Source organism: Neoarius graeffei, chromosome 10 (assembly GCF_027579695.1).
Source record: "Neoarius graeffei isolate fNeoGra1 chromosome 10, fNeoGra1.pri, whole genome shotgun sequence".
NCBI lineage: Eukaryota > Metazoa > Chordata > Actinopteri > Siluriformes > Ariidae > Neoarius > Neoarius graeffei.
Genome location: NC_083578.1, coordinates 62324730 through 62351642, shown reverse-complemented (window position 1 = coordinate 62351642; position 26913 = coordinate 62324730). Strand labels below are relative to the sequence as shown.

Here is a 26913-nt window from a genome sequence, read left to right as displayed (position 1 = left end):
TTCCAATGGGTAAATACACTGATAACCAGTAAATAACAAACATACCAGGTACAAGTCAACATGATCAGAATATAGCTAACAAAAAAAAAAAAAAAAAATGTTCAATTAAAATCAGACACTGAATAATAGCAGCTCTGACACAGAACCATTGTTCATGGAATTGAATTTCCATTAAAACTATCCCTAATACACCACGTTTGATGCCCATGATCTAATTAAGCCCAGTCGGGTGTCACAGGGTGGTTTTTTTTTGATAATGCTATAAATAAGGCCTTGAACAATAACAACACTACCACAAAAGTACACCAACACATAGCAGCGTATTGGTTTGTCATGCTTGCTGGGGCCATGGCATCTTTTTTTTTTTTTTTGGTAATATCTGAAGGGAGCCGCGACCATTGGTGCAAACTACTGGCTGTTGACACTGTGAGGTGCATAACTTTCAGCGATGATGTTTCTGCAGGCAGTACTGAAGACAAGTTCAGTAATCGAATTTACATTCAAAAGGGCATGCACAAGTTTAAATTTTCACTTTGCTTTATGTTGATGCAATATGTCTGACATCAGTTTAACACTCTCAGCATCACCTCAGATGTAACTGACCACCACTTTCATCAAACAGCCCCATTCAGATTCTTGACTTGGTGATACTGCACCCTGTCCCTACTGTCCACTCTGCACTGTGCTCATGCATGGACCCTCCTCTTCAATGGTTTCTAGTTCCTCATTCCTCACTGCCTGTATGATCAGATTCAGCTCTTCGCACAGCGTCTCAAAGCGGTACGCCACACGAATGTCGGGGACATTGGTCCGGCGGATGTCGTTGCTTTCCTGGCCTTCTTTGATGTAATTGGGGCCCAGCCAGTAAGTCTTCACCTATACAACGATAATGCATGAAGCAAACACTCACCATCCACTATAATTATGGTCACCTGCACATTCATGAAGTTATCTACAGTGCTCTCCATGATTATTGCCCCTCTTGTAAAGATTAGTAAAGAGGGTTAGAAAAAAAAAATCCACCTTTTGAAGTCGCTTCATCTCTCACTGAAAAAATCCAACCTTTAATCGAAATAAATTTATTCAGAGAAAAACAAGTCCCTCGTCAAGAAAACAAAAGCACGTGCCAGTTATTGGCATCCCTTGAAATTATAGTGAACACAATGCAACTGAAGCATGTTTCCTACTTAAATTGTACATGTTTGAGTTGATTGGAGTGTGTAGGCTTTCGAGCTGTAATCCATGACTTCCTGATTAACTGAGGTACAAATATGAGGTGACACAGAGGCCAAATTCCCTTAGTTATTCATTAGCATGGGAAAGATAAGAGAACACACAAACCCAATGAGGGAGAAGTGTGTTGACCTTCATAAGTCAGGGAATGGTTATAAAAATAGCTACTCGCTTGAAAATGGCCATTTCTACTGTTAAAAAAAAGGACACCAAATGGAAATGTTACAAAATTGTCTGGAAGAGGACCCAAGTTTATTTTGCTCCCATGTACAGTGAGGAGGAGGGTAAGAAAGTGAGAAAAAAACATTCCCAAGGATCACTGTTGGTGAATTACAAGTAAAAGAAACATCTTGGGGTTTCCAAGTCTCCAAAACCACCATCACACACCACCTCCATGCCAACAGATTATTTGGAAGGTATCCCAGAAAAAAACCTTTTCTGTCAGTTATCCACATATGTAAGCACCTGGAGTTTGCAAAACACTACTACAACTTTGACTGGAATTGTGTTCTATGGTCTGATTTAACAAAAATGGAGCTTTGTGGCAATAAAACACTCAAGCTGGGTTTGATATTAAAAGGATGGCTATAATGAAAAGAACCCGATCCCAACTGCAAAATATGGTGGAGGTTCTGTGATGTTTTGGAGCTGTTTTTCCTCCAAAGGCCCTAAAAGCCTTGTTAGGGTACATGGCATCATGTACCAGGACATTTGAAATTGAAATCTGTCTGCCTCTGACAGGAAACTAAAACTGGGTCGTCATTGGCGCTTCCAGTAGGACAATGATCCGAAGCCTATGTCCAGATCAACACAAAAATGGTTAACGGACCACAGAATCAAGCTTCTGCCATGGCCATCTCAGTCCCCTGACCTGAACCCCATTGAAAACCTGTTGGCTGAGCTGAAGAGGAGAGAGCACAAGACAGGGCCGAGGACCCTGGATGATGTGGAGAGATTGTGTAAAGAGGAATGGTCTCAGATGCCCTGCTCTGCATGTCTAATCTTATAAAATGGTCCCTCCAAAGGGAGGTTGTACAAAGTATTAAATGCAGGGGTGCTAATAATAGTAGAACGTGTTTTTGTAGAAAATAATTATTTCTTGATGAGGGATTTGTTTTTCTCTGAATAAATTTATTTTCAATTAAAGGTTGGATTTTTTTCCCCCATTTTTTTCAGTGTTAGATGAAGCTACTTCACTAAAACATGGATTTTTTTTCCTAACCCTTTTTACTGATCTTTACAAAGGGTGCTAATAATTGCGGAGGGCACTGTAATTAACTAATGATGCGGCAGCAACACAATGCAAAAAATCATGCAGATACAGGTCAAGAATTTTGGGTAATGTTCACATCAAAAATCAGAATAAAGGAAAATGTGGTCTCTGTGACTTTGATCGTGACATTTAAATCTAGACTTATTGGAAAAAAAATATTGCAAACAATGATTCCAACCAGAAAACTCTACGTTAAAAAAATCATGTTAAATTAAGATGGTAGAACATTCAAGTTCAAAATACTCATTACTGGCAATATTAATTTTTTATATTAATTTGTATTCATTTCTTGCCAATCTTGAGAAAACTGTACTTATGTTTGTATCAGTTGATTTTATGATCTTGGTTTTGAGTCTTACTCGGGCTAGACTGCTGTCTCTTTCCAGTGATCATCAGATTCAGGTACTAAATACCTTTTCACAGTAATGCCTGTTGGCTGTATATGAGTTTTATATAACACAGAGATATTTACATAAAGTATGGACTAATAACAGTTAACTCCGAAATATCTACATTGATGGATAATAAAAACCTGCCCAGGGATTTTTCAACTATTTTACTAAATATCTTACCAAGCTAGTAAGTCTTATAGCAAGCTAAGTCAACATTGCAGTATCATTAAGGTGAATTATTAGTATAGCTTTCCTATTAATAATATAACATGTCTCGTAGGTGAACTTTGTAGGTATTTCGTTACTGACTCTCAAACATCTGACAACCCTTTTTTAACTTTCTATCCATAGAACAAGATCAACACATTCACTCACAGTAGTGAGACTGTAGTGTGTGTGTGGTGCTGGTATGAGTGTACGGTATCAGACACAGCAACACTGTATATTTATTAACTCCTTTTATTACACACCCCTACTTGTTGGTCCACCTTGTATGGAATCAATTTTGTGCCAAAATGTTCATACAATACTTTTGAAATATCAAACAAAAACGACAAATCAAAATACAAAAAAAGAAAAAAAAGTCAATTTTTTTAGACTGGCAAACAAATTATTCGTGTAATCGTGCAAAATATCAGTCTATTACTCTTCAGAAACCTTTTATTTTTGTTCTGCATCTTTCTCAGTTTTGTTTGACGTAATTTATTTTGGTTGCGATTCCAGCTTTCTCGTTTGCGCTCCCTGACTTTTTGCTTGCAGTTTTGGCACAAACTTCACGTGTGGGTGGGCTGTCCAGGAATGCATTCCCATTGGGTAACTTGTGTTTGACTGACAGCTACGCTCAGCCATTCCCTACTTGGATTCTGGCGGACTGTTTGACGAGTGACCGATCCATTGACGGTAAACAAGGATCAAGTGGACTTCAGTGGCGACTATGATATTGAATTTACACTTTGTTGAATTAATTCAATATCATAGTCGCCAGCACAGTGGTGTAGTGGTTAGCGCTGTCGCCTCACAGCAAGAAGGTCCTGGGTTCGAGCCCCGTGGCCGGCGAGGGCCTTTCTGTGTGGAGTTTGCATGTTCTCCCTGTGTCCACGTGGGTTTCCTCTGGGTGCTCCGGTTTCCCCCACAGTCCAAAGACATGCAGGTTAGGTTAACTGGTGACTCTAAATTGACCGTAGGTGTGAATGTGAGTGTGAATGGTTGTCTGTGTCTATGCGTCAGCCCTGTGATGACCTGGCGACTTGTCCAGGGTGTACCCCGCCTTTCGCCCGTAGTCAGCTGGGATAGGCTCCAGCTTGCCTGCGACCCTGTAGAAGGATAAAGCGGCTAGAGATAATGAGATGAGGTCATAGTCGCCACTGAAGTCCACTCGATCCTTGTTTACCGTCAATGGATCGGTCACTCGTCAAACAGTCCGCCAAAATCCGAGTAGGAAATGGCCGCAACAGCCTCCAGGGGAATGGCTGAGCATAGCTGCCAGTCAAACACAAGTTACCCAATGGGAATGCATTCCTGGACAGCCCACCCACACGTGAAGTTTGTGCCAAAACTGCAAGCAAAAAGTCAGGGAGCGCAAACGAGAAAGCTGGAATCGCAACCAAAATAAATTACGTCAAACAAAACTGAGAAAGACGCGGAACAAAAATAAAAGGTTTCTGAAGAGTAATAGACTGATATTTTGCACGATTACACGAATAATTTGTTTGCCAGTCTAAAAAAATTGACTTTCTTTTTTTGTATTTTGATTTGTCGTTTTTGTTTGATATTTCAAAAGTATTGTATGAACATTTTGGCACAAAATTGATTCCATACACCTTGGAGGTGTACAATTAAAGTGATGGCATTTCTTATTCCGTATACAAGCTGTGTCCTTTAGCCTTTCATGAGGGTTTTCACAATGTACAGAGTAATAAATTGACTATAGTCAGTAATTTTATTCAACACCAAATCAGAAAAAGTTGGGACAGTATGGAAAATGCAAATTAAAAAAAAAAAATTTGCAGTGATTTCTAAATTTCCTTTGGCTTGTATTCCATTTTAAACTGTATGAACCCAAGATCGGGGCGGCACGGTGGTGTAGTGGTTAGCGCTGTCGCCTCACAGCAAGAAGGTCCTGGGTTCGAGCCCCGGGGCCGGCGAGGGCCTTTCTGTGTGGAGTTTGCATGTTCTCCCCGTGTCCGCGTGGGTTTCCTCCGGGTGCTCCGGTTTCCCCCACAGTCCAAAGACATGCAGGTTAGGTTAACTGGTGACTCTAAATTGACCGTAGGTGTGAGTGTGAGTGTGAATGGTTGTCTGTGTCTATGTGTCAGCCCTGTGATGACCTGGCGACTTGTCCAGGGTGTACCCCGCCTTTCGCCCATAGTCAGCTGGGATAGGCTCCAGCTTGCCTGCGACCCTGTAGAAGGATAAAGCGGCTAGAGATAATGAGATGAGATGAGATGAACCCAAGATATTTCATGGTTTGTCTGGTCAACTTCATTTCATTTGTTAATATACATCCGTTCCTGCGTTTCAGGCCTGCAACAACTTCCAGACAAGTTAGAATGGGGGTGATTGTAATCATGATTTGGGATTTAGATATTTCACCCTCTACAGTGCATATCATTAAATGATTCAAGCAATCTGGAGGAATTTCAGTGTGTAAAGGGCAAGGGCACAAGCCTAAGCTGAACACCCATGAGCTCTGATCCCTCAGACGGCACTGCATCAATAACCATCATTCATTTATAAGCTGATATAGCCACATGGGTTTAGGATTACTTTAGCAAATCTTTGTCAAGCACTACAATATGGACTTTACATCCACAAATGCTAGTTAAAACTTTACTGTGCATAAAGGAAGCTTTATGTTAACTGTGTCCAGAAGTGATGTCAACTTTTCTGGGCTCAGAGTAATCTGGGGTGGACCATGACACAATGGAAATGTGTACTGTGGTCAGACAAATCAGTCTTGCAGATCTTTTTTTGGAGGAACTGAACACCTTGTGCTCCGTACCAAAGACGAAAAGGACCATCCTGACTGTTACCAGCAACAAGTCCAAAAGCCAGGGTCTGTCATGGTATGGGGTTGTGTCAGTGCCCTTGGCAAAGGTAACTTACACTTCTGTGATGGCAGCATTAATGCAGAAAAGTACAATGAGATGTTGGAGCAACTTATGCTGCCTTCAGGACGACATCTTTTCCAGGGATATTTCAACAAGACAATGCAAGACCACATTCTGCACACATTACAAAGGCATAGCTGTGGAAGAAGAGGGTGTCTGTCCCCTCGGTCCCTAACAGAGAATGTGTGGTGAATTTTGAAACAAAAAAGGCAACGATGACTCTATACTGTTGCACACCTTAAGACCTGTTTGCAGCAAAAATGGGGCAAAACAACACCTGAAACGCTTCATCACTTGGTATCTTCAGTCCCTCAGCATCTTTTAAATGTTGTGAGAAGGAATGGCAACATTATAAAGTAGTAATACTTTACCATCCTAACTTTTTTAAAATGTGTTGAAAGAATCGAGATTGAAATAAGTGTTTATTTCGAAGAAAAAAAACCCCATCAAATAATGTGGTGTTGTGTCGTTTTTAGTGCAATACAGGTCATTTACAAATCACTGTTTTCAGTTTTAATTTCAACATACCGTCCCAACTTTTTCTGATTTGGGGTTGTAACTATAAAAGTTGTGCCTCGATGGTAGACTTTGACGATAGAAGAGCCAATGAATGGGGCTACAGGGTAAATATACAAGGTAGAGTCAATGTGAGAAATACATGTAGTGTGTGTGTGTGTGTGTGTGTGTGTGTGTGTGTACGCCTTTGTTGCAGAGTGATTCAGCACCTTATGGGAGAAGCCACTCATTAGTACACTGTTTCTTGCCAGCTCACACATATCACATGAGCTCAGCTTCCACACCTGAGCAGCTATACTGTACTCCTCCATTAACGGCTCCTGAAAGACATAATGGACACTTCAGTGCTTACCAGGTAAACATATAACCCAACGCAGACTCTTCACAAATGTTTAGCCTGTATTTTCAGCTGAAAATCTCTCAAACAAATAAACCTAAACTTAATGAATTCTGAACCTGCGTCTTTTAGGGTCTAAAAAATTGCTCCTTATTAAGGTGTCGAAGTAAATGTTGCTTGTTGAGCAGACTCTGACCTTTGTGAAATGAAATTGCAGAGGGTCATCGGTAGATAAGGAGACCATTAGGCCTCTGGACAGATATTCAGGCAGCGGGTTGCGATGGTAGCTAAGGAACAAGCTGTTGTTGCTGAGAGGAGACATGGCAATGCCGATCTGGGCCAGATAATACAAATACTGCAGCACAGGAGCCTGGAGGGAACATCACATATGCACAAACACACCTGTGTCTCTTCCCAGTAGGCACTAATGCAATACTGTCTACTATTCATTAATCACACCGACATAGAGATGCCTGCTGAGTATAGATAAGAATGTCATTTTCCAAGCAGAACAAATAAACATGCATATTGTAGGTAGATTATATGCAGGATAAAGATAAGCAACTGTGCAGAAAATGTAACTTAATCATTAAAAGTCTGTTATAATCTATGTATTATGTTAAGAATAAAGCGCATTGATAACTGTTATAGGATATTAATCCACCCTGAAGTTCATTGTTGATGTTCTCACCTCTGTAAGTTGCTCTGGATAAGGGCAGATGCCAAACAGCATAAAAATGCAAATGTAATCGTTTTCCTTTAACAGCATGTCGCAAAGTATTTCATTCCTTTTATACCACCGCGATTTGCCAGTGCAAAAAAACCCCTTCAATTTGTTAAGGAACAACATGTCAAACGTAATTTTTGTCCAATTATAGTTATGTTTCATCCTCTGGACCATCCGTAAAACAAGTTAGTTCCTGTTATTATTAACGTCATAACAGCCATTTCCCTCTATTGAAATTAACAGGAATAGGAGAGAAGTCCTAAAACAAGTCTTACAACTCTCCTATCATGGAAAACAAATTTACAGCTCTAACTCAGACTGCTACAAAATGCAGACAGTGGGAAATCCTATGAAAAATAATTATTTCAAAATAAATATTTCTTCACAGAAGAACTCTTAATAAAAACAATTTCATACAAATTTGTAATCAGTTTTGCGGAGCATCCATCACAAGTCCCTGTGCAAATTGTTACCATTGTAAAGATAAGTGCATTATTATAAATTTGTGTTTTGCCTTACTATATTAGAAAATTAATCAACACCTACTGACAAATCACTATCAAGAGCGATATGGCAGAAAGATAGATAAGCGCCAACAGAGAATGATCAATTATTGGTTCTTAACCTTTCCTAATAATAATGTAAGCAGTCAGGGTGAAAATTCTGGAAACATCTTGGTAAAGCCCTAGTTTACCTTCCTGAGCAGCAGGCCATGGGAGATGCTCTCTGAAAGCATGAAGCCTGACACCAGGTGGTGAATTGGTCCTGCTTCACCACAGTGTGGCCTCAGCACAAATGTATTGAAGTTCCTGCTCCTGTAGGAAATAATACTGTGTGGTCATGTATACTCTAAGAAATCATAACCTCACTGATATTATTTAGTATATATGATATTGTACAATAATCGTGGTATAAGATATATGATATATAAACTGAACTGCTACCGTATATAAAGAAACATTCAGGAGGTGCAGTTTTCTGTCTTTATATATATATATATATATATATATATATATATATATATATATATGTATATATATATGTACAGTTGCGGTGACATGAATGTCATGGCACTGATGCTTGAACTGTTCTTTTTTTTGTTGCAGAAAGATTGTACAACATAGATCTTTACATGGTGGTGTAGTGGTTAGCACTGTCTCCTCACAGCAAGAAGGTTCTGGGTTCAAGCCCAGCGGCCAACGGGGGCCTTTCTGTGTGGAGGTTGTATGTTCTCCATGTGTCTGTGTGGGTTTCCTCCAGGTGCTCCAGTTTCCCCCACAGTCCAAAGACATGTGGGCTAGGTTGCTGAAGTGCCCTTGAGCAAGGCACCTAACCCCCAAGTGCTCCCTGGGCACTGGCACTGTTCTGGGTATATGTGTGTGCTCACTGCTCACTTGTGTGTGTTCACTGCTTCAGATGGGTTAAATGCAGAGGACAAATTTCACTGTGCTTGAGTGTGCATGTGATAAATAAAAAAAAAAATTTTAATTCTTCTTCTAATAGAAAACAAAAACAAGAATTTTTTGCACAAGTTTTAATTTATATTAGCTTTTCTGAAATCAGCAAAGTTATACAGAGTCAAAATTATACATTCAGCACGCCTAATATTTGGTTAAATGTCCTGTACCCTGACCACATGCTTTTGGTAGCCATCAACAAGCTTCTGACAGAATTCCTGTTGGATATTTGACCACCCTTCTTGGCAGAATTACTAGAGTTCAATTTGTGTGTCTTGAGTCCACACATTTTTGATAGGGTTGAGGTCAGGACTTGTTTTAAGCTCAATGTTAGCTTGCTTTATCCATTCCACAACCAGATCTGGTCTGTATTTGAGGTCATTGTCCTGTCGGAACATCAATTGTGTTCAAGTTTCTGATGGTTTGGGATTATGCTGAAGAATTCTGAGGTAGTCCTCCTTCTTCATTATTCCATCCACTTGGTGTAATGCACCAGTTCCACTGGCAGCAAACAGCCTAAGAGCATGATGCTACCACTACCATACTTCACATGTGGTATCTGTATAACTCTGGTTACTGTGGCTAAACAACTCAATGGTCCTCCAGAAGGCTATTCCATTGTCCATGTGATCAGCTGCAAACTTAAGTCAAGATTTTGGAGCAGGGGCTTCTTTCTTGGACAGCCATCTCTCAGGCCCTGTCCACACGGCAACGGATTCAGGTGACTCCGATACAATTGCTTATCGTTTAGGCCTGGCGTCCACACGGCACCAGCGTTTTGGGTGCCCAAAATGCAATCTTTTTGAGAACGGGTTCCAGAGTGGAAAGATCTGGCACCGTTGCCGTTGTGAAGTCGTCTGGATGAGTAGAACGGATTTGTTTACGATGACGTCACAACCACATGACTGTGAGTGCTTCACGCCGGGTAGAAGTGTAACGAATATCACCAGGAAAAAGCCTTACAGAGCACTAGTGAGAGTGAAACACGAGCTTGGATATTATTATTATTATTATTCATCTCATCTCATTATCTGTAGCCGCTTTATCCTGTTCTACAGGGTTGCAGGCAAGCTGGAGCCTATCCCAGCTGACTACGGGCGAAAGGCGGGGTACACCCTGGACAAGTCGCCAGGTCATCACAGGGCTGACACATAGACACAGACAACCATTCACACTCACATTCACACCTACGGTCAATTTAGAGTCACCAGTTAACCTAACCTGCATGTCTTTGGACTGTGGGGGAAACCGGAGCACCCGGAGGAAACCCACGCGGACACGGGGAGAACATGCAAACTCTGCACAGAAAGGCCCTCGCCGGCCACGGGGATCGAACCCGGACCTTCTTGCTGTGAGGCGACAGCGCTAACCACTACACCACCATGCCGCCTATTATTATTATTATTATTATTATTATTATGTTCAGTGTTAGTTCACAGTAGTAATGCAAGAAGCAGAATAGTGACAGTAATAGTGAAGCAAAAACATGCAATTGTACAAACACTGCAGCTCTACAGCAAAATATTCATTTATGAAATGGTCTGATTCTTAACACCAGTAGTGCCAATGATCTTCTCATTGCGATGCGAGTTGTCAACAAATCCTATAACTTGGTTCATGAAACGCGCTTAAAAAATATTTTCACTGTGAATATTTATTGTGTAATGGTGCAAAGTGAGAGAGAGAGAGAGAGAGAGAGAGAGAGAGAGACAGAGAGAGAGAGAGAGAGAGAGAGACTCTGCCCTTAGGGCAGAGTCAATCCCGCCAGCAAAAATAGGGGAAAAAAGGAGCGATCTCACCTCTTCAGATGTTGGTTTTAGTCCTACAGTACATTCCTCAAAAAGGGCGTAGAGGAGCAAATTAATCCATCAACGTGTAGTATTCAATTTATTCCGGACCATTAAAGACGCCGCCTTCCGCGTAGAATCATACGTCATCCTCGCCGCCATATTGGATAGGTCAAGGCGGAGAATAAAGATTCATGCGCTGCCTTTAACTGTACCAACAGGTTTACCGTCCAAACGAGATCACATGGGATTACCTTTCACAGGTGAGAAACAACAAATTAATCCATCAACGTGTAGTATTCAATTTATTCCGGACCATTAAAGACGCCGCCTTCCGCGTAGAATCATACGTCATCCTCGCCGCCATATTGGATAGGTCAAAGCGGAGAATAAAGATTAGCTGCGTTTAACTGTACCAACAGGTTTGCCGTCCAAACGAGATCACATGGGATTACCTTTCACAGGTGAGACTGGAAAAATACTTTTCATTGTATTTGGTCATTATAATGTAATTTTACGAACAGATTTTCCTGACTTTGTGGCTAATATGAAGTCTCGCGCATAATAGTTTATGCGCATGCGTCCTTACTTCTTCTATTGTTCTGGTGTCTCCGAAGGGACCGTCTTACAGCGCCCCTAGAGGTGTGGCATGTGTATTGCATCGTTTTCAGCAAGCGTTGCGTTGCCATATGGACCTGATATTTTACTGATCGTTGCCCATTTGGACCCGATATATTTTTAAATAACATCTCGTTGCCGTTGTCGTGTGGATGTAGCCTCAGTCCATGGTGATATAAACCTCGCTTGACTGTAGACAATGTCCCTGCAGCTTCCAGTTCATGGCAGGCCTGTGATTTGTCTGCACCATCTGAACCAATTGCTTCTCAGCTGTAGGAGACAATTTGAGTCTTGTTCCAACAAAGTACCTTGGCAAAGTGTCTACACCTCCTATAAAACTTGTACTTACATCCAATTGTTTGAACTGATTATCCTGGAATCTGCAGTTGTTTAGAAATGACTCCAAGAGACATTCCAGAGCTGTGTAAATCTACGATCCTCTTTCTCACATCTGCACTGAGCCCCTTGGACTTTCCCATTGTATTGTGTGTTGGTCAAGCCAATGAGTGCTGTCAAACAAACCCTTTTTATGTTGGCACAAAGAAGCTCCCAGCTGTAGTCACTCATGATCAATAACTGGAAGTTAAGAGGCCACGGCATTGGCAACTTAAAAGCTATTTTGGAATGTTCAGCACCACTGAATTAATAATCTAAATGGGTGTATGTAAATTTTTAAATCTGTATGTATAATACTAAACCTGTGTTGGTTTCAGAAAACCTAAAATAAATGAAAGCTTGTGCACCAAGCTGTTTTCTTCTTTTCTATTAAAGATGTACGGTATGTTATACAATCATTCTGCTCCAGAAAAAGAACAGTTCAAAGAAATCCATGAACACCCAATAATGCCATGACATTCATGTCCGTGTATGTAAACTTCTGACAAGAGCATCAACGAACACACACACACACACACACACACACACACACACACACACACACACAGAGAAAATGTGCATTGCTTTTTTCATGCAAAACCAAGGAGCCTTTATGATGTTTTTGTCTAAAAAGTGGTCTGTTATGTAATATGTTGCTTTCTTTACTGACATACAAACATCAAATTTTTTGTTGGAAAAATAATCTTTGGAGTTATGAAATGCTTTTGTACTGACTGAATAATTCAGAAGTCATAAAATAAACATATATAACAAAATTTGTACTTAAAAAAAAATAGTGCGCCTAAAGTGAGGGCCATTCTAAGAAGATCATCTTGTGTTTCTTGAAGTAGTTCATGGTGAATTTTAACGTATGATTTGGATCATTGTCGTGTCATAGAAACCAATCTCTTTTCAGCTTCAGTTTCTTAACTGTTCAATATTTGCTTCCAGAATTTTCCAATGTTTACTGGATTCCATTCTTCCATCTACCTGTACAATGTTTCCGTTGCCACACACCCTATGCTTAATAGCTGGCAAGTTGTTCTTTTGATCAAATACTGCTCCTTTTTTCCCTCCAAAAATACCTTTGGCAGTTGTTGCCAAAGAGTTCAAATTTTACTGCATCAGTCCACAACACTTGTTTTCAAAATGCCTCTGGCGTATCTAGATATTGTTTTGCATCCATCATACGTTCACTTTTATGATGAGGTGTCAGGTAAGGTTTCCTTCTGATGACTCTTCTATGCAGATCACGTTTGTGCAAGTAATGCTGCAGAACAGAAAGGAGCACCTCCACTCCTGTTTTAACAAAATCTTACTGCAGGTACTTAGTTTCATATTCCTGCACAGCAGACAGGCATCTGGAAGTTTTCTTGGTCTTCCCTTGACTTTCACAATTCTCCTTAACTGCCTTCATAATTTCTTCATGGCATTTTCCACAGTAGAAAACGTGATCTGGAAGTGCTTTGAAAGCAGCAGTTAAATTTATTATCAGATCCATAGTCAGCTGCACAGAGGAGTCCATGGTTGTTGAGCGTTAGCACAAAGTTTGAGCAGAAGGTCTTAACAGAAGAGTTAGCGCAAGAGTTGTTCCCAACTCCAAATGGAAGGTTGTCCAAACTTTTGCACATACTACAATTACTTTTTTTTTTAAGTTCATCAAATATAAAGTAATTATGTCTTAACATTTGCAGAAAAAAAACAGTTTGCTCCAGCAGCTGTGTTTACTTCTTTTCATCTAATAAATAAATAAAATATATGTAATTTGGCCAGGGTTCACCAAACTTCTCCATATAACTGTACTGTATATATACACACACTACACAATATTATAACCCCAAACCAGGAAAAAAGTTGGGACGGTATGTAGAAATTGAAAGTAAATGGAAAACAATGACTTGTAAATAATCTTTGACCTGTATTGCACTCAAAACAATACAACAGTACATTATTTGATGTTTTACCTCGTGAATTTTATTGTTCTTTTATTTTTCAAAATGAACACATTTCAATGTTGATTCTTGCAACACATTTCCAAAAAAGTTGAGATGGTAAGGCATTTATCACTTTGTAATGTTGCCATTCCTTCTCAACACTTAAGAGGTTTAGGGACTGAAGACATCAAGTGATAAAGCGTTAAGACCTGCAAACTGGTCTTAAGGTGTACAACAGTATGGGGTCATCATTGTCATATTTTTCAATTCACAATTCACCACACATTCTCTACTGGGGACAGGCACCCTCTTCTTCTGCAGCAATGCCTTTGTAATGTGTGCAGAATGTGGTTTTGCACTGTCTTGTTGAAATACCCCTGGAAAAGATGTCATCTTAAAGGCAGCATATGTTGCTCCAAAATTTCAGTGTACTTTTCTGCATTAATGTTGCCATCACAGAAGTGTAAATTGCCTTTACCAAGGGCACTGACACAACCCCATATGATGACAGACCCTGGCTTTTGGACTTGTTGCTGGTAACAGTCCGGATGGTCCTTTTTGTTTTGGTCCGGAGCACACGGTGTCTGTTTCCTCCAAAAAAGATCTGGAATACTGATTCACCTGACCAGAATAAATGTTTCCACTCTGAAGGTCCATCCCAGATGCCTCTGAGCCCAGAGAAATCAACAGTGCTTCTGGATAAGGCTTCCTTCTGCACAGTAAAGTTTTAACTGTCATTTGTGGATGTAACTCCATACTGTTGTGCTTGACAAATGTTTGCCAAATTAATCCCGAGCCCATGTGGTTATATCAGCTATAGACGAATGACTGCTCTTGATGCAGTGCCATCTGAGGGATCAGAGATCACGGGTGTTCAGCTTAGGCTTGTGCCCTTGCCCTTTACAGATGAAAATTCCTCCAGAGTCCTTGAATCATTTAATTATATTATGCACAGTAGAGGGTGAAATATCCAAATCCCTTCCTATCTTTCTGTGAGGAACATTATTTTTAAACATTTCAATAATTTTCTCATGCATTTGTTGACAAACTAGAGATCCTCAGCCCATCTTTGCTCCTCAAACACTTGGCCTTTCCTAGATACTGATTTTGCACCAAATCATGATTAAAATCATCTGTTGAACATCATCTGTTTCAAATCACATCATTATTTAATTGTTTTACCTGATTACTAGCCCTAAATTGACCCGTCCCAACTTTTTTTTTTAATTTAAATGTATAGCAGGCCTGAAATGCAGGAATTAATGTACACTATATTGCCAAAAGTATTTGCTCACCTGCCTTGACTCACATATGAGCTTAAGTGACATCCCATTCCTAATCCATAGGGTTCAATATGACGTCGGTCCACCCTTTGCAGCTAGAACAGCTTCAACTCTTCTGGGAAGGCTGTCCACAAGGTTTAGGAGTGTGTTTATGGGAATTTTTGACCATTCTTCCAGAAGCGCATTTGTGAGGTCACACACTGATGTTGGACGAGAAGGCCTGGCTCTCAGTCTCCGCTCTAATTCATCCCAAAGGTGTTCTATCGGCTTGAGGTCAGGACTCTGTGCAGGCCAGTCAAGTTCATCCACACCAGACTCCGTCATCCATGTCTTTATTGACCTTGCTTTGTGCACTGGTGCACAGTCATGTTGGAAGAGGAAGGGGCCAGCTCCAAACTGTAAAAACAGTCTGCATGCCTAGGTGCTTGATTTTATACACCTGTGGCCATGGAAGTGATTGGAACACCTGATTCCGATAATTTGGATGGGTGAGCAAATACTTTTGGCAATATAGTGTATATTAACAAATGAAGCTGACCAGACAAAGCATGAAATATCTTGGGTTCATACTGTCTGCAATGAAATACAAGTCCAAGTAAATTTAGAAATCACTGCTTTCTTTTTTTATTTGCATTTTCCCTAACATCCCAACTTTTTCTGATTTGGGGTATACCAGAAACTCATAAATATAAGCCAAATATAAAACATACATTTTTTTTTGTATCATTACCCAAGAAAGATTGTTGTTTTGTTTGGTTTGTTCCCTGGTTTCTAGTAAATCTAGTGAACCCACTGATTGCTACTGTTCATCAAAGGCATTCTAGTGATGAAGGAGCAAGTTCTCTTGACGGCAAGATCAAGTGTCATGAGAATCACCTGCAACATCCCAAAATACATCATGTTTCATCATGTCACGTGCACTTATTGAGACAATGATATGTATGGAGACTCTCAATTATCTATAAATACTTCTATTACCAGATAGTGTATGAGAAATACCTGCGCAGGTGGTTTAGCACAGTCATATTGGCGAAGGTGTAATAGAGATAGTAAGAATAAGGTGGATTATCTTCCTCTATCCAGCTGGCAGGTAGCGGACTGTCCAGGTTAAAGATGTGGTGCTCTGGTTTGGACTCATCATCCACGCTGTCAAACCCTACCACCTGATGGACATAGCAGCATTTTGTTACATAACACTGATGCAATGCTTCATAAAAGAAACCAAACCCCTTTACTGTAAGACTTGACCTGGGGCTAAAACCAGTTCTGAATAGACCTCTAAAGACTTTAATACTGTCAACTAAATACTCACATGTTGCAGGAAGACATGCAGCTCTGGGTGACTACTTGGTTGGATGGTGACTTCAAACAAAGGCATGAAGATGTTCTCCAACATCTCCTGAAAATTACTCAGCTGTTTCTTAGTGTGATAGACATCACTGCAGAGGAGACACTCCCTTATTAACAGGTTACTTCCACATGCTTACTACAAAATAGCACCAAAGTCCAAAAATATTCTGCTGTTTAATGTGACCTACTAATAATACTAAAATGTCACATTGTGATAGAAACATGAAGGTAGACGTCAGCACTCACAACAGACGAGGTACTTGGACGAGCCAGCGCACATTGTCAGAATGGACTCTGTGCTTGACGGCCCACCGTGCCAGTTTATCCCACTCGTCCCTGGAACGGCCATAGATGGAGAGACGCAGCTCAACGTTCTGATATTTGCTTTCCTCAAGATCCTCCATCACCTCCTGAAATACAAAGCAGGGAATGAGCAAATAATTTATACAAGCTGTAAGGCAAAAAAATAAAATAAAATAAAATAATTAAATATCATTCAGACCAAGTGCACCTTAATGGTTTTTCCTTGCTATTCACCAACCGGACTGCGAGTTGGCCTAGTGGTTAGCATGTCTGCCTTTCGACCAGGAGATCGAGAGTTCTACTCGTGGTCGAGTCATACCAAAGACCATCATAAAAATGGTACCTTCTGGCAAGGCACGCTGCAATACAGATGCAAGCAGGGAAGCCAAACTCTCATGGTTACCAGAGGACCAGCCCCCCACTGTAACCCTAGCTGTATAGGCGAGAGGCCGAGGGCTATGGAAACGGAGATCAGCGCCACACCCATGCGCCTCAAAGAGCTGGTTAGTACTGGGACAGGAGACTGCCTGGGAAGACCATTATCCTACCATGGAAGGGACTTTGACTTTTTGATTCACCAACTGGAGAAACAGTTGAAACCCTCAGCTTTAATTGGCTGAATCACACAGGACACATACCTGAAATAATTTTCATTCACACTTCCTGCATTTTAGGGCATAACTAATAGACCTAATACAATCTTAAACAAAACTGTCATATTTACAACATGTACTTCACAAATATCAGAGCATTAAGCTGCTTTTCTCCATCTATGGCCGTTCCAGGGATGAGTGGGATAAACTGGCACGGTGGGCAATCAAACACAGAGTCTTTTCTGAAAATGTGCACTGGCTTTAGTTACTAACTCCATAACAATATCCATCCATCCATTATCCATAACCACTTATCCTGTGCAGGGTCTCAGGCAAGCTGGAGCCTATCCCAGCTGACTGTGGGCAAGAGGTGGGGTACACCCTGGACAAGTTGCCAGGTTATCGCAAAGCTGACACATATAGACAAACAACCATTCACACTCACATTCACACCTACAGTCAATTTAGAGCCATCAATTAGCCTAACCTGCATGTCTTTGGGGGAAACCAGAACACCCAGATGAAATCCATGCAGACACGGAGAGAACATACAACCTCCACACAGAAAGGCCCCCGTCGGCCGCTGGGCTCAAACCCAGAACCTTCTTGCTGCGAGGCGATAGTGCTAACCACTACGCCACTGTGCCGCCATAACACTGTCCTTGGTCCCAAATCCTGCCTGATGGTTCACCCAACATAGATGTACATCACTTACACTGAACTGACCTTAAGTTAATTTAAACCTCATACCTCATAATGGGTGGTTTATTTAGAAAACTCCTGTGCTGAAACAAAAACAAAATCACAAAATTGTGTTACTTATAGGCTACATTGAAAATCCACAAACGATACCTTGATAATGTGTCCAAAATATTTCCCTTCAATATGGTTGTCTGTTTTTATAAAGATCTCCCGGAGGATGGACTCTCCAATCGGGTTGTATTTGGAGTTGAATTTGTCAAAACGATGGAAAGTGTTTCGATCCTGAGCCACCAGAAAGAAGAAAATTAATCAACACCTTCTGTCCAATCAGATTTAAGAATTCCACAGTGCTGTAGTTATAGGTGTGGGTATAATCCTTACTGATGCAGATAAGTTATCTATCACGGCCTGCTTTTCAGCGTGCCTGGAAATGTACTTTCTTACCGCATGCATGTCTAGTGTGTCCACACTGAGGTCGAAGGCTGTCAGATTCATACTCTCAAAGACCTCCATAAGTGTCTGTTCCCGGCCTTTCTCCACATGTACAATCTCCTTAGGGTACTTCTTCATAGCTCTCTTAATGAAGCGTAGTAGGTGCTTCTGATTCATGCAGGATGAAGCGTGGATATGCGTGTCCACCTGAGACAAGACAGAAAAGACAAGAGGTATGATAGTAATAATAATACACTGTGTGCACAATTATTAGGCAAGTGAGTACTCTGACCCTACCATTATTTCTATGCATGTTTTCCAACCGCAAGCTAGATACACTTGAATGCTAATTGGATTTAAGCATTCTCAGGTGGTATTTATTTGTGTAATGAGGGAGGGTGTGACCTAAAGTCATTAATACCCTATATTAAGGTGTGCATAATTATTAGGCAGCTTCTTTATCTCAGGCAAAATGGGCCAAAAAAGAGATTTAACAGACACTGAAAATACTAAAATTGTAAAATGCCTATCAGAGGGATGCAGCACTCTTGAAATAGCTAAGCTATAGAAATGTGAGCACAGAACAATCAAACGTTTTGTTGCAAATAGTCAACAGGGTTGCAAAAAATGTGTGGAGAAGAAAAGACACAAATTAACCGCAAAAGACTTGAGAAGGATTAAACATGAAGCTACCAGGAACCCATTATCCTCCAGTGCCACAATATTCTAGAACTGCAACCGACCTGGAGTGTCCAGAAGGACAAGGTGTTCGGTGCTCAGAGACATGGCCAAGGTAAGGAAGGCTGAAACACGACCACCACTAAACAAGACTCACAAGTTGAAATGTGAAGATTGGGCCAAGAAATATCTGAAGACAGATTTTCCAAAGGTTTTATGGACAGATGAAATGAGAGTGACTCTGGATAGACCAGATGGATGGGCCCATAGCTGGATAACTAATGGACACAGGGCACTTTGACTCAGGCCCTGTCCACACGGCAACGGATTCAGGTGACTCCGATACAATTGCTTATCGTTTAGGCCTGGCGTCCACACGGCGCCGGCGTTTTGGGTGCCCAAAACGCAATCTTTTTGAGAACGGGTTCCAGAGTGGAAAGATCTGGCAACGTTGCCGTTGTGAAGTCGTCTGGATGAGTAAAACGGATTTGTTTACGATGACGTCACAACCACATGACTGTGAATGCTTCACGCCGGGTAGAAGTGTAACGAATATCACCAGGAAAAAGCCTTACAGAGCACTAGTGAGAGTGAAACACGAGCTTGGATATTATTATTATTATTATTATTATTATGTTCAGTGTTAGTTCACAGTAGTAATGCAAGAAGCAGAATAGTGACAGTAATAGTGAAGCAAAAACATGCAATTGTACAAACACTGCAGCTCTACAGCAAAATATTCATTTATGAAATGGTCTGATTCTTAACACCAGTAGTGCCAATGATCTCACTGCGATGCGATGCGAGTTGTCAAGAAATCCTATAAATTGGTTCATGAAACGCGCTTACAAAATATTTTCACTGTGAATATTTATTGTGTAATGCCTGGTGCAAAGTGAGAGAGAGAGAGAGAGAATAGCCCTTAGGGCAGAGTCAATCCCGCCAGCAAAAATAAGGGGAAAAAAGGAGCGATCTCACCTCTTCAGATGATGGTTTAAGTCCTACAATACATTCCTCAAAAAAGGGCGTAGAAAAGCAAATTAATCCATCAACGTGTATCATTCAAATTATTCCGGACAATTAAAGACGCCGCCTTCCGCGTACGTCATCCTCGTCGCCATTTTGGAAAGGTCAAAGCGGAGAATAAAGATTAGCTGCGTTTAACTGTACCAACAGGTTTACCGTCCAAAGGAGATCACATGGGATTACCTTTCACAGGTGAGAAACAGCAAATTAATCCATCAACCTGTAGTACTCAATTTATTCCGGACCATTAAAGACGCCGCCTTCCGCGTACGTCATCCTCGCCGCCATATTGGAAAGGTCAAAGCGGAGAATAAAGATTAGCTGCGTTTAACTGTACCAACAGGTTTACCGTCCAAACGAGATCACATGGGATTACCTTTCACAGGTGAGACTGGAAAAATACTTTTCATTGTATTTGGTCATTATAATGTAATTTTACGAACAGATTTTCCTGACTTTGTGGCTAATATGAAGTCTCGCGCATAATAGTTTATGCGCATGCGTCCTTACTTCTATTCCCATACGAAAAAGAACAGTAAAGAACTTATGAGTTTACCACTGTCTTAGTAGTAAATCCTTATAAATATAAGGATAAATCCTTATAAGGATTTATAAATAAATATATATGCCATGTATGATTTACTCCTGAAAGTGGCCCCTTTTGCATTTTCCTCATACTAATTTTTTATGAAAATCTAGTATGTATGAAGTGAACGTTGTGCATGGTTTTTACAGATAATGTGTATGATGAATTACACCGTCTTTGTATGCTTCATGTAATGTTTGTAGTTTTAAATTATATTTTACAGTTTAAAATGTATATGCCTTTTATATGTAAATCCACATATGTTTGTGTTGGATTTACATATAAAAGGCATGTACATTTTAAACTGTAAAATATAATTTAAAACTACAAACATTACATGAAGCATACAAAGACAGTGTAATTCATCATACACATTATCTGTAAAAACCATGCACAACGTTCACTTCATACATACTAGATTTTCATAAAAAATTTGTATGAGGAAAATGCAAAATGGGCCACTTTCAGGAGTAAATCATACATGGCATATATATTTATTTATATTTATAAGGATTTACTACTAAGACAGTGGTAAACTCTTATAAGTTCTTTACTGTTCTTTTTCGTATGGGTTGTTCTGGTGTGTCCGAAGGGACCGTCTTACAGCGCCCCTAGAGGTGTGGCATGTGTATTGCATCGTTTTCAGCAAGCGTTGCGTTGCCATATGGACCTGATTTCTACTGATCGTTGCCCATTTGGAGGCGATATTTTTTTTAAATAACATCACGTTGCCGTTGTCGTGTGGATGTGGCCTCAGACACCAGCAAGGTGGTGGAGGGGTAATGGCATGGGCTGCTATTATTAAGGATGAGCTAGTTTGACCATTTCAGGTTGAAGATGGACTTAACATCAACTTCCAAACCTACTGCCAGTTTCTAAAAGATACATTCTTCAAGCAGTGGTATGGGAAGAAGTCTGCATCATTCAAGAAGGCCATGATTGTTATGCAGAACAATGCACCATCACATGCACCCAAGTACTCCACTGCTTGGCGAGCCCGCAAAGGCCTTAAAGATGACAAAGTAATGACATGGCCCCCTTCCTCACCTGACTTAAACCCTATTGAGTACTTGTGGCCCCTTCTTAAGCATGAGATTTACAGCGAGGGAAGACAATACACCACTCTGAATAGCATTTGGGAGGCCATGGTTGCTGCTGCACAAAAAGTTGATCGTCAACAAATCAAAAAACTAACAGACTGGATGGAAGGCTCATGGCAGTTATTGAAAAGAAGGGTGGCTATATTGGTCACTGAATATTTTTGAAATGCTAGAAGTGTTTATTTGTTAATTCTGAGTTGTTTATTTGTTACACTGAAAATTAAAATAAACAAGTGAGATGGGAAACTTTAAGCTTTTCATTTAGTTGCATAATAATTCTGCACACTAAATGTTGCCTAATAATTCTGCACACTTATATATTCCCCTGAGAAGGCCTAAACTCCCCTTTCCTTTGTTAATCATTCTGGTTTTAGGTTTATTAACAATTTGGATTGACTGAGAGCACTGTATTTGTTCAACGATAAAATTAATCATCAGGAATACAACTTGCCTAATAATTGTGCACACAGTGTATAGTTAATATAGTGTCTGAAATGTGTTTCTCTAAACATGTTGGTGCCATTTTATTTTAAAGGCATATAAACTCCTTTCTAGGCGAACTTATTGATTTATTTTTTCAGACTGAAAAATCTAGAAGTTTACTTTGCGTATGTTGTAAAAATCCCGATGAGGAACTTTCTTCTGAGCTGCCAACTCCTTCATTTCATTCAAAAGGATGTGCATCTGAAACTTGGAGCTCAGGTACTGCAGACGCCGATAGCAAAATGATTTTCTGTTGACAAGCCCAACAGGTGGGAATGAAATACTTCTCAAAATGACACTCAAGTTACATAGCAACAAATGATCCATGTCCTATATTATGTTACTATTGTTAATCTAATAAATTGTATTCGAACAAAATAACACACTCAAGGCACTAAACAACAACTGATATTATTTATATGCCAATTAATCAGTATTACACCTTCAGTACAACACAATCAACAACATGCACCTTAACCCTGGACTGAACTATGGTAGGTTTCCCAAAAGCTTCTTTACGCTAAGAGCATCTTAATTAGGAGAGAGTGAGTGCTCATTGTGCTGCTCGCTCTACCATTTAACAATGATCTTTGTGCTACGATGTTTTTGGGAAACTCGGCACTTCAGGACTGTGCGTCACTTACACTGGTCCGTTAATGATGAGGGCCATCATGACATTCATGTCAGCTATATACTCTTGCAGATCAGGGTAGGTTAGATCCAGCTCTGTGGCTCTGGTGGAAAATGATAAGGGTTTTAAATCTGGTATATACAGTATAATAGTTATGAAGTGCTCTTTTGAAGCAGTTAATACTCCTCTAGCTGTGCAAGGACATTCTAACAGTTGGCATATTGAATTAGCCCCATGTTTCTATAGTGTACATTTGACTGTCACTTCAAGAATGAACGTATAAAAGATAGTAAAAAAAAAATTCTCACTTTTCCATATTGCTCTTATGAGTAAACACATGTACGACACCATCTATCATCTTGCAGCTGTAGCCTATGTCTGGTGGCAAGCTAGTGGGGTCTAAGCCCTCATAAGGGTGTGTCTCTGAGACCGGTGGGTGGACTGGGGCATCTGTGGAAAATATTCAATACATAAGATAACAATGTGATCCATTATAACCCTTTTCAAATCTCTCCAAGCTATACAGCATATCACACTCTCACATTATACATTTATAAACATTTGAAAAACTTGCCTGCAGTTATGGAGGTCTCGGGCATTTCCTGGTATGCACTGAGGTCCAAAGGCTTGTCCCCAAGCTCTGTCAAGTACCGAGCAGTAGTCCTGCAAAAGCCCTGCATGGACAGGGACATGTACTTCTCCCTGATGAACAGAGCCTTCACCACACACTTAGCAGCATCCAGCAGGTCTGTGAAGGGAACCTAGGGGGAAGAGTGAAGCAGGGAGGGCGAGCTTGTTAGGTCTATCTTAGAATTTGTAAAATTATAAAAATAAATAAAGACAAAATTAATAATAATAATAATTAATAATAATAATAATTATTATTATTATTATTTATACCGCACAAATTCAACTATAGAGTTTTCAAAAGTGCTTAACAACTAAAATAACTTACTAAATATAGTTAATAATAATGTATAAAAGTAAATATATTTACATAAAAAAAGACCTAATGAACACATTAAAATAAACACAGGTTGGTTTTTTTTTTCAGTGGCAGCAAGAACCTTAACACGTGCTAGAAATGCAAGCTTGTATCAGACCAGTTTGAGCATCACTCCACTTGCTGCCTGTTTCCTTAAAAATCAACTAATAATAATAATAATATTGCAGCACGGTGGTGTAGTGGTTAGCGCTGTCGCCTCACAGCAAGAAGGTCCGGGTTCGAGCCCGTGGCCGGCGAGGGCCTTTCTGTGCGGAGTTTGCATGTTCTCCCCGTGTCCGCGTGGGTTTCCTCCGGGTGCTCCGGTTTCCCCCACAGTCCAAAGACATGCAGGTTAGGTTAACTGGTGACTCTAAATTGACCGTAGGTGTGAATGTGAGTGTGAATGGGTGTCTGTGTCTATGTGTCAGCCCTGTGATGACCTGGCGACTTGTCCAGGGTGTACCCCGCCTTTCGCCCGTAGTCAGCTGGGATAGGCTCCAGCTTGCTTGCGACCCTACACAGGATAAGCGGCTACAGATAATGGATGGATGGGTATTATTATTGAATCTCTTAATGATAGAGCACCTTTATACATCTCTGAATGCTTTATAAGCCATGTTCCAAATCTTGTGTTAAGATCATCTAGTGCTAGCCTTCTCCATATTCCACACACAGTATGCAAGTTTACAAAATATATATATATATATATATATATATATATATATATATATATATATATATATATATATATATTGGTGAAGCAGCCTTTTTTTTTTTAAATGAACCAAGGATCTAGAATACATTATCAATAAACATTTGTCACTGATTAAAAATATATTATTTTTCGTTTTAGTTTAACTAGTTAGAACTTTAACTGGCATGCTATTTTCACATTACATTTATATTTAATTTATCTGATTGTTTTATGTTTACATACCTGTACTTTTTATTTTACATTTAACTTTTTTTGTCACTGCTATTATTTATTGCACTATTATTATTAGCTTATTTTCATATTTTATTTTGTTTCTTTATTTGTCTGGGGGTTTTTTAAGCTCATTTAGCTGCATTTTAAAATCCTGAACATTGCTATATAGATCACATTTATCATAATTCTTTTTCTTTCTCAAATAAAGATGTATTTTCTTTCTTACACCACATTTTTCTTCCCCAGAGATAGTGACTCTCTGGTACTCCCTCTCTGGTATGAGTTCATGCTCTGGATACAGATCCAGTTGTGCGTCACTTTGCTCCTTCAGATATCTGGACAAAGACAAGAGGAAAATAGATTTGAACACATCTCAGCACTCTAGAGTTGAGTTTCAAGAAGCGGTTCGAAACTCACTCAAGGTCAGCAGCACTGTCTGTCTTCAATAAGTCCTGCTTGGCTCGGAGGAGAATGTCAGGCTCATATCTGTGCAGCAATAACAAAGGAAAGGCTTATTAATGTACTCTAAAAAGCATGAATTATATAATAGAGACCAAATAACTTTAGTAGGTTTGAATATGATGTTTAGCTTTGCCTTGGAACAGATAATCTGAAGTCTGAGAAAGCATCAATTTCCAATATCCATTATCCTGGGTGTAAAACATCTCGCACAGATCCTAACATTTCCTTTCAGATGGCCGACAGTAATAAAATTCTTATTAGTGTGAGCAGCACTCTGTTGTCTGCCATGATTAAAAGCAGTTGTCTGAAAGCCAGGAGACAGATTGTCTTACTTAACATCCTGACTGATCTGTCTCTCGAGTCTTTGCCTCCGCTCCTCCAGCTGCTCGATGGGACTGTCCTCTGGAAACTCATACGGAGCACTGCGCATCTCGCTCTCAACCAGACTACGCGACAACAACTCCTACACACATACATACAAACAAATACACACATATTGCACATATCCACACATGCATACTGTATAAACAATCAAGAATGTAAGAGCTGGTGAGGGCTGGGCCATTCACTCATATCTGAATTGACTATATACTGACTAACAGTTATTCCATGAAATCAAGTCGTACATGAGCTGATAGCCGATGAGGTGCGTAGCGCTGAGTTGGCTATAAGCCATGTACGATGAGATTGAGTGGAATAACTGTTTTATTCTATCCACATTCACTAGATTTTGAGAAACAGAGCATTTTTATTTTTTGTAAATTCAATAAATAAAAACTTTATACAAAATGTCCGACAAAATCATTTCCACTTACACTGTAAACAAACTGGTGAAATGACAGTAGCAATTTGTGAAATTTGCCATAATAATAATTCTTGAAAATAAAAAAACTTAAAAAAGATACGTTCTTACCATGAAATACTTTCATTCCATATTTTGTTGAGCTTTCTTTTTTTTTGTATTTTTTGGGGTTTTGTTTTTGAGTCAAGTTTTTATTTCGTCTTCAGTTGGTTCAGCAACACGCTCCACCATTTTGTTTTTCTCTACTCATGGTATATGAGTTGATAGCCTAGTAGTAGAGTAGCCAATCAGAGTATGTGATTGCTCATATCCAGTGAATGTGGATAGAATAAATAGTGTTATATTGAGGTATTTCACCTGACATCACAGGGTCACGTGACGCCCCGGCGTCCACCATTTTGGACGGCAAGCTAGCTAATGTCAACAACATAGTAGCTAGTATGTTACTGTAGCAATGTTTACGTTCAGTCATTTGGATGACTGTTAAAACCTTTCAGTCTCAAGTTTTTCCTTTACTGGATTTACTAGTTTACTGAGCGAGCGCGCGATGGCTCCGGGCTCGGCCGGAGAGCGCGCGATGGCTCCGGGCTCGGCCGGAGAGCGCGCGATGGCTCCGGGCTCGGCCGGAGAGCGCGCGATGGCTCCGGGCTCGGCCGGAGAGCGCGCGATGGCTCCGGGCTCGGCCGGAGAGCGCGCGATGGCTCCTGGCTCGGCCGGAGAGCGCGCGATGGCTCAGTAAACTAGTAAATCCAGTAAAGGAAAAACTTGAGACTGAAAGGTTTTAACAGTCATCCAAATGACTGAACGTAA

The 26913-nt window shown here is 40.2% G+C and overlaps 1 protein-coding gene across 1 annotated transcript in view; it reads right to left on the bottom strand.

The window, feature by feature from the left end:
* Positions 1-26913, bottom strand: part of ampd2b (adenosine monophosphate deaminase 2b) — a 52018-nt gene continuing 25105 nt past the window's right edge. Inside the window, exons 3-18 of the mRNA XM_060930842.1 lie at positions 25634-25764; positions 25257-25325; positions 25066-25174; positions 23501-23687; positions 23235-23376; positions 22940-23029; positions 22416-22545; positions 18435-18629; positions 18141-18272; positions 16639-16802; positions 16355-16481; positions 16042-16205; positions 8283-8403; positions 7058-7231; positions 6734-6844; positions 1-876 (exon numbers count right to left, since the gene is read on the bottom strand). Coding sequence (XP_060786825.1) covers positions 664-876; positions 6734-6844; positions 7058-7231; positions 8283-8403; positions 16042-16205; positions 16355-16481; positions 16639-16802; positions 18141-18272; positions 18435-18629; positions 22416-22545; positions 22940-23029; positions 23235-23376; positions 23501-23687; positions 25066-25174; positions 25257-25325; positions 25634-25764 — 2259 coding nt within the window. The 3' untranslated portion in view covers positions 1-663. The remainder of the gene's footprint in view (positions 877-6733; positions 6845-7057; positions 7232-8282; positions 8404-16041; positions 16206-16354; positions 16482-16638; positions 16803-18140; positions 18273-18434; positions 18630-22415; positions 22546-22939; positions 23030-23234; positions 23377-23500; positions 23688-25065; positions 25175-25256; positions 25326-25633; positions 25765-26913) is intronic.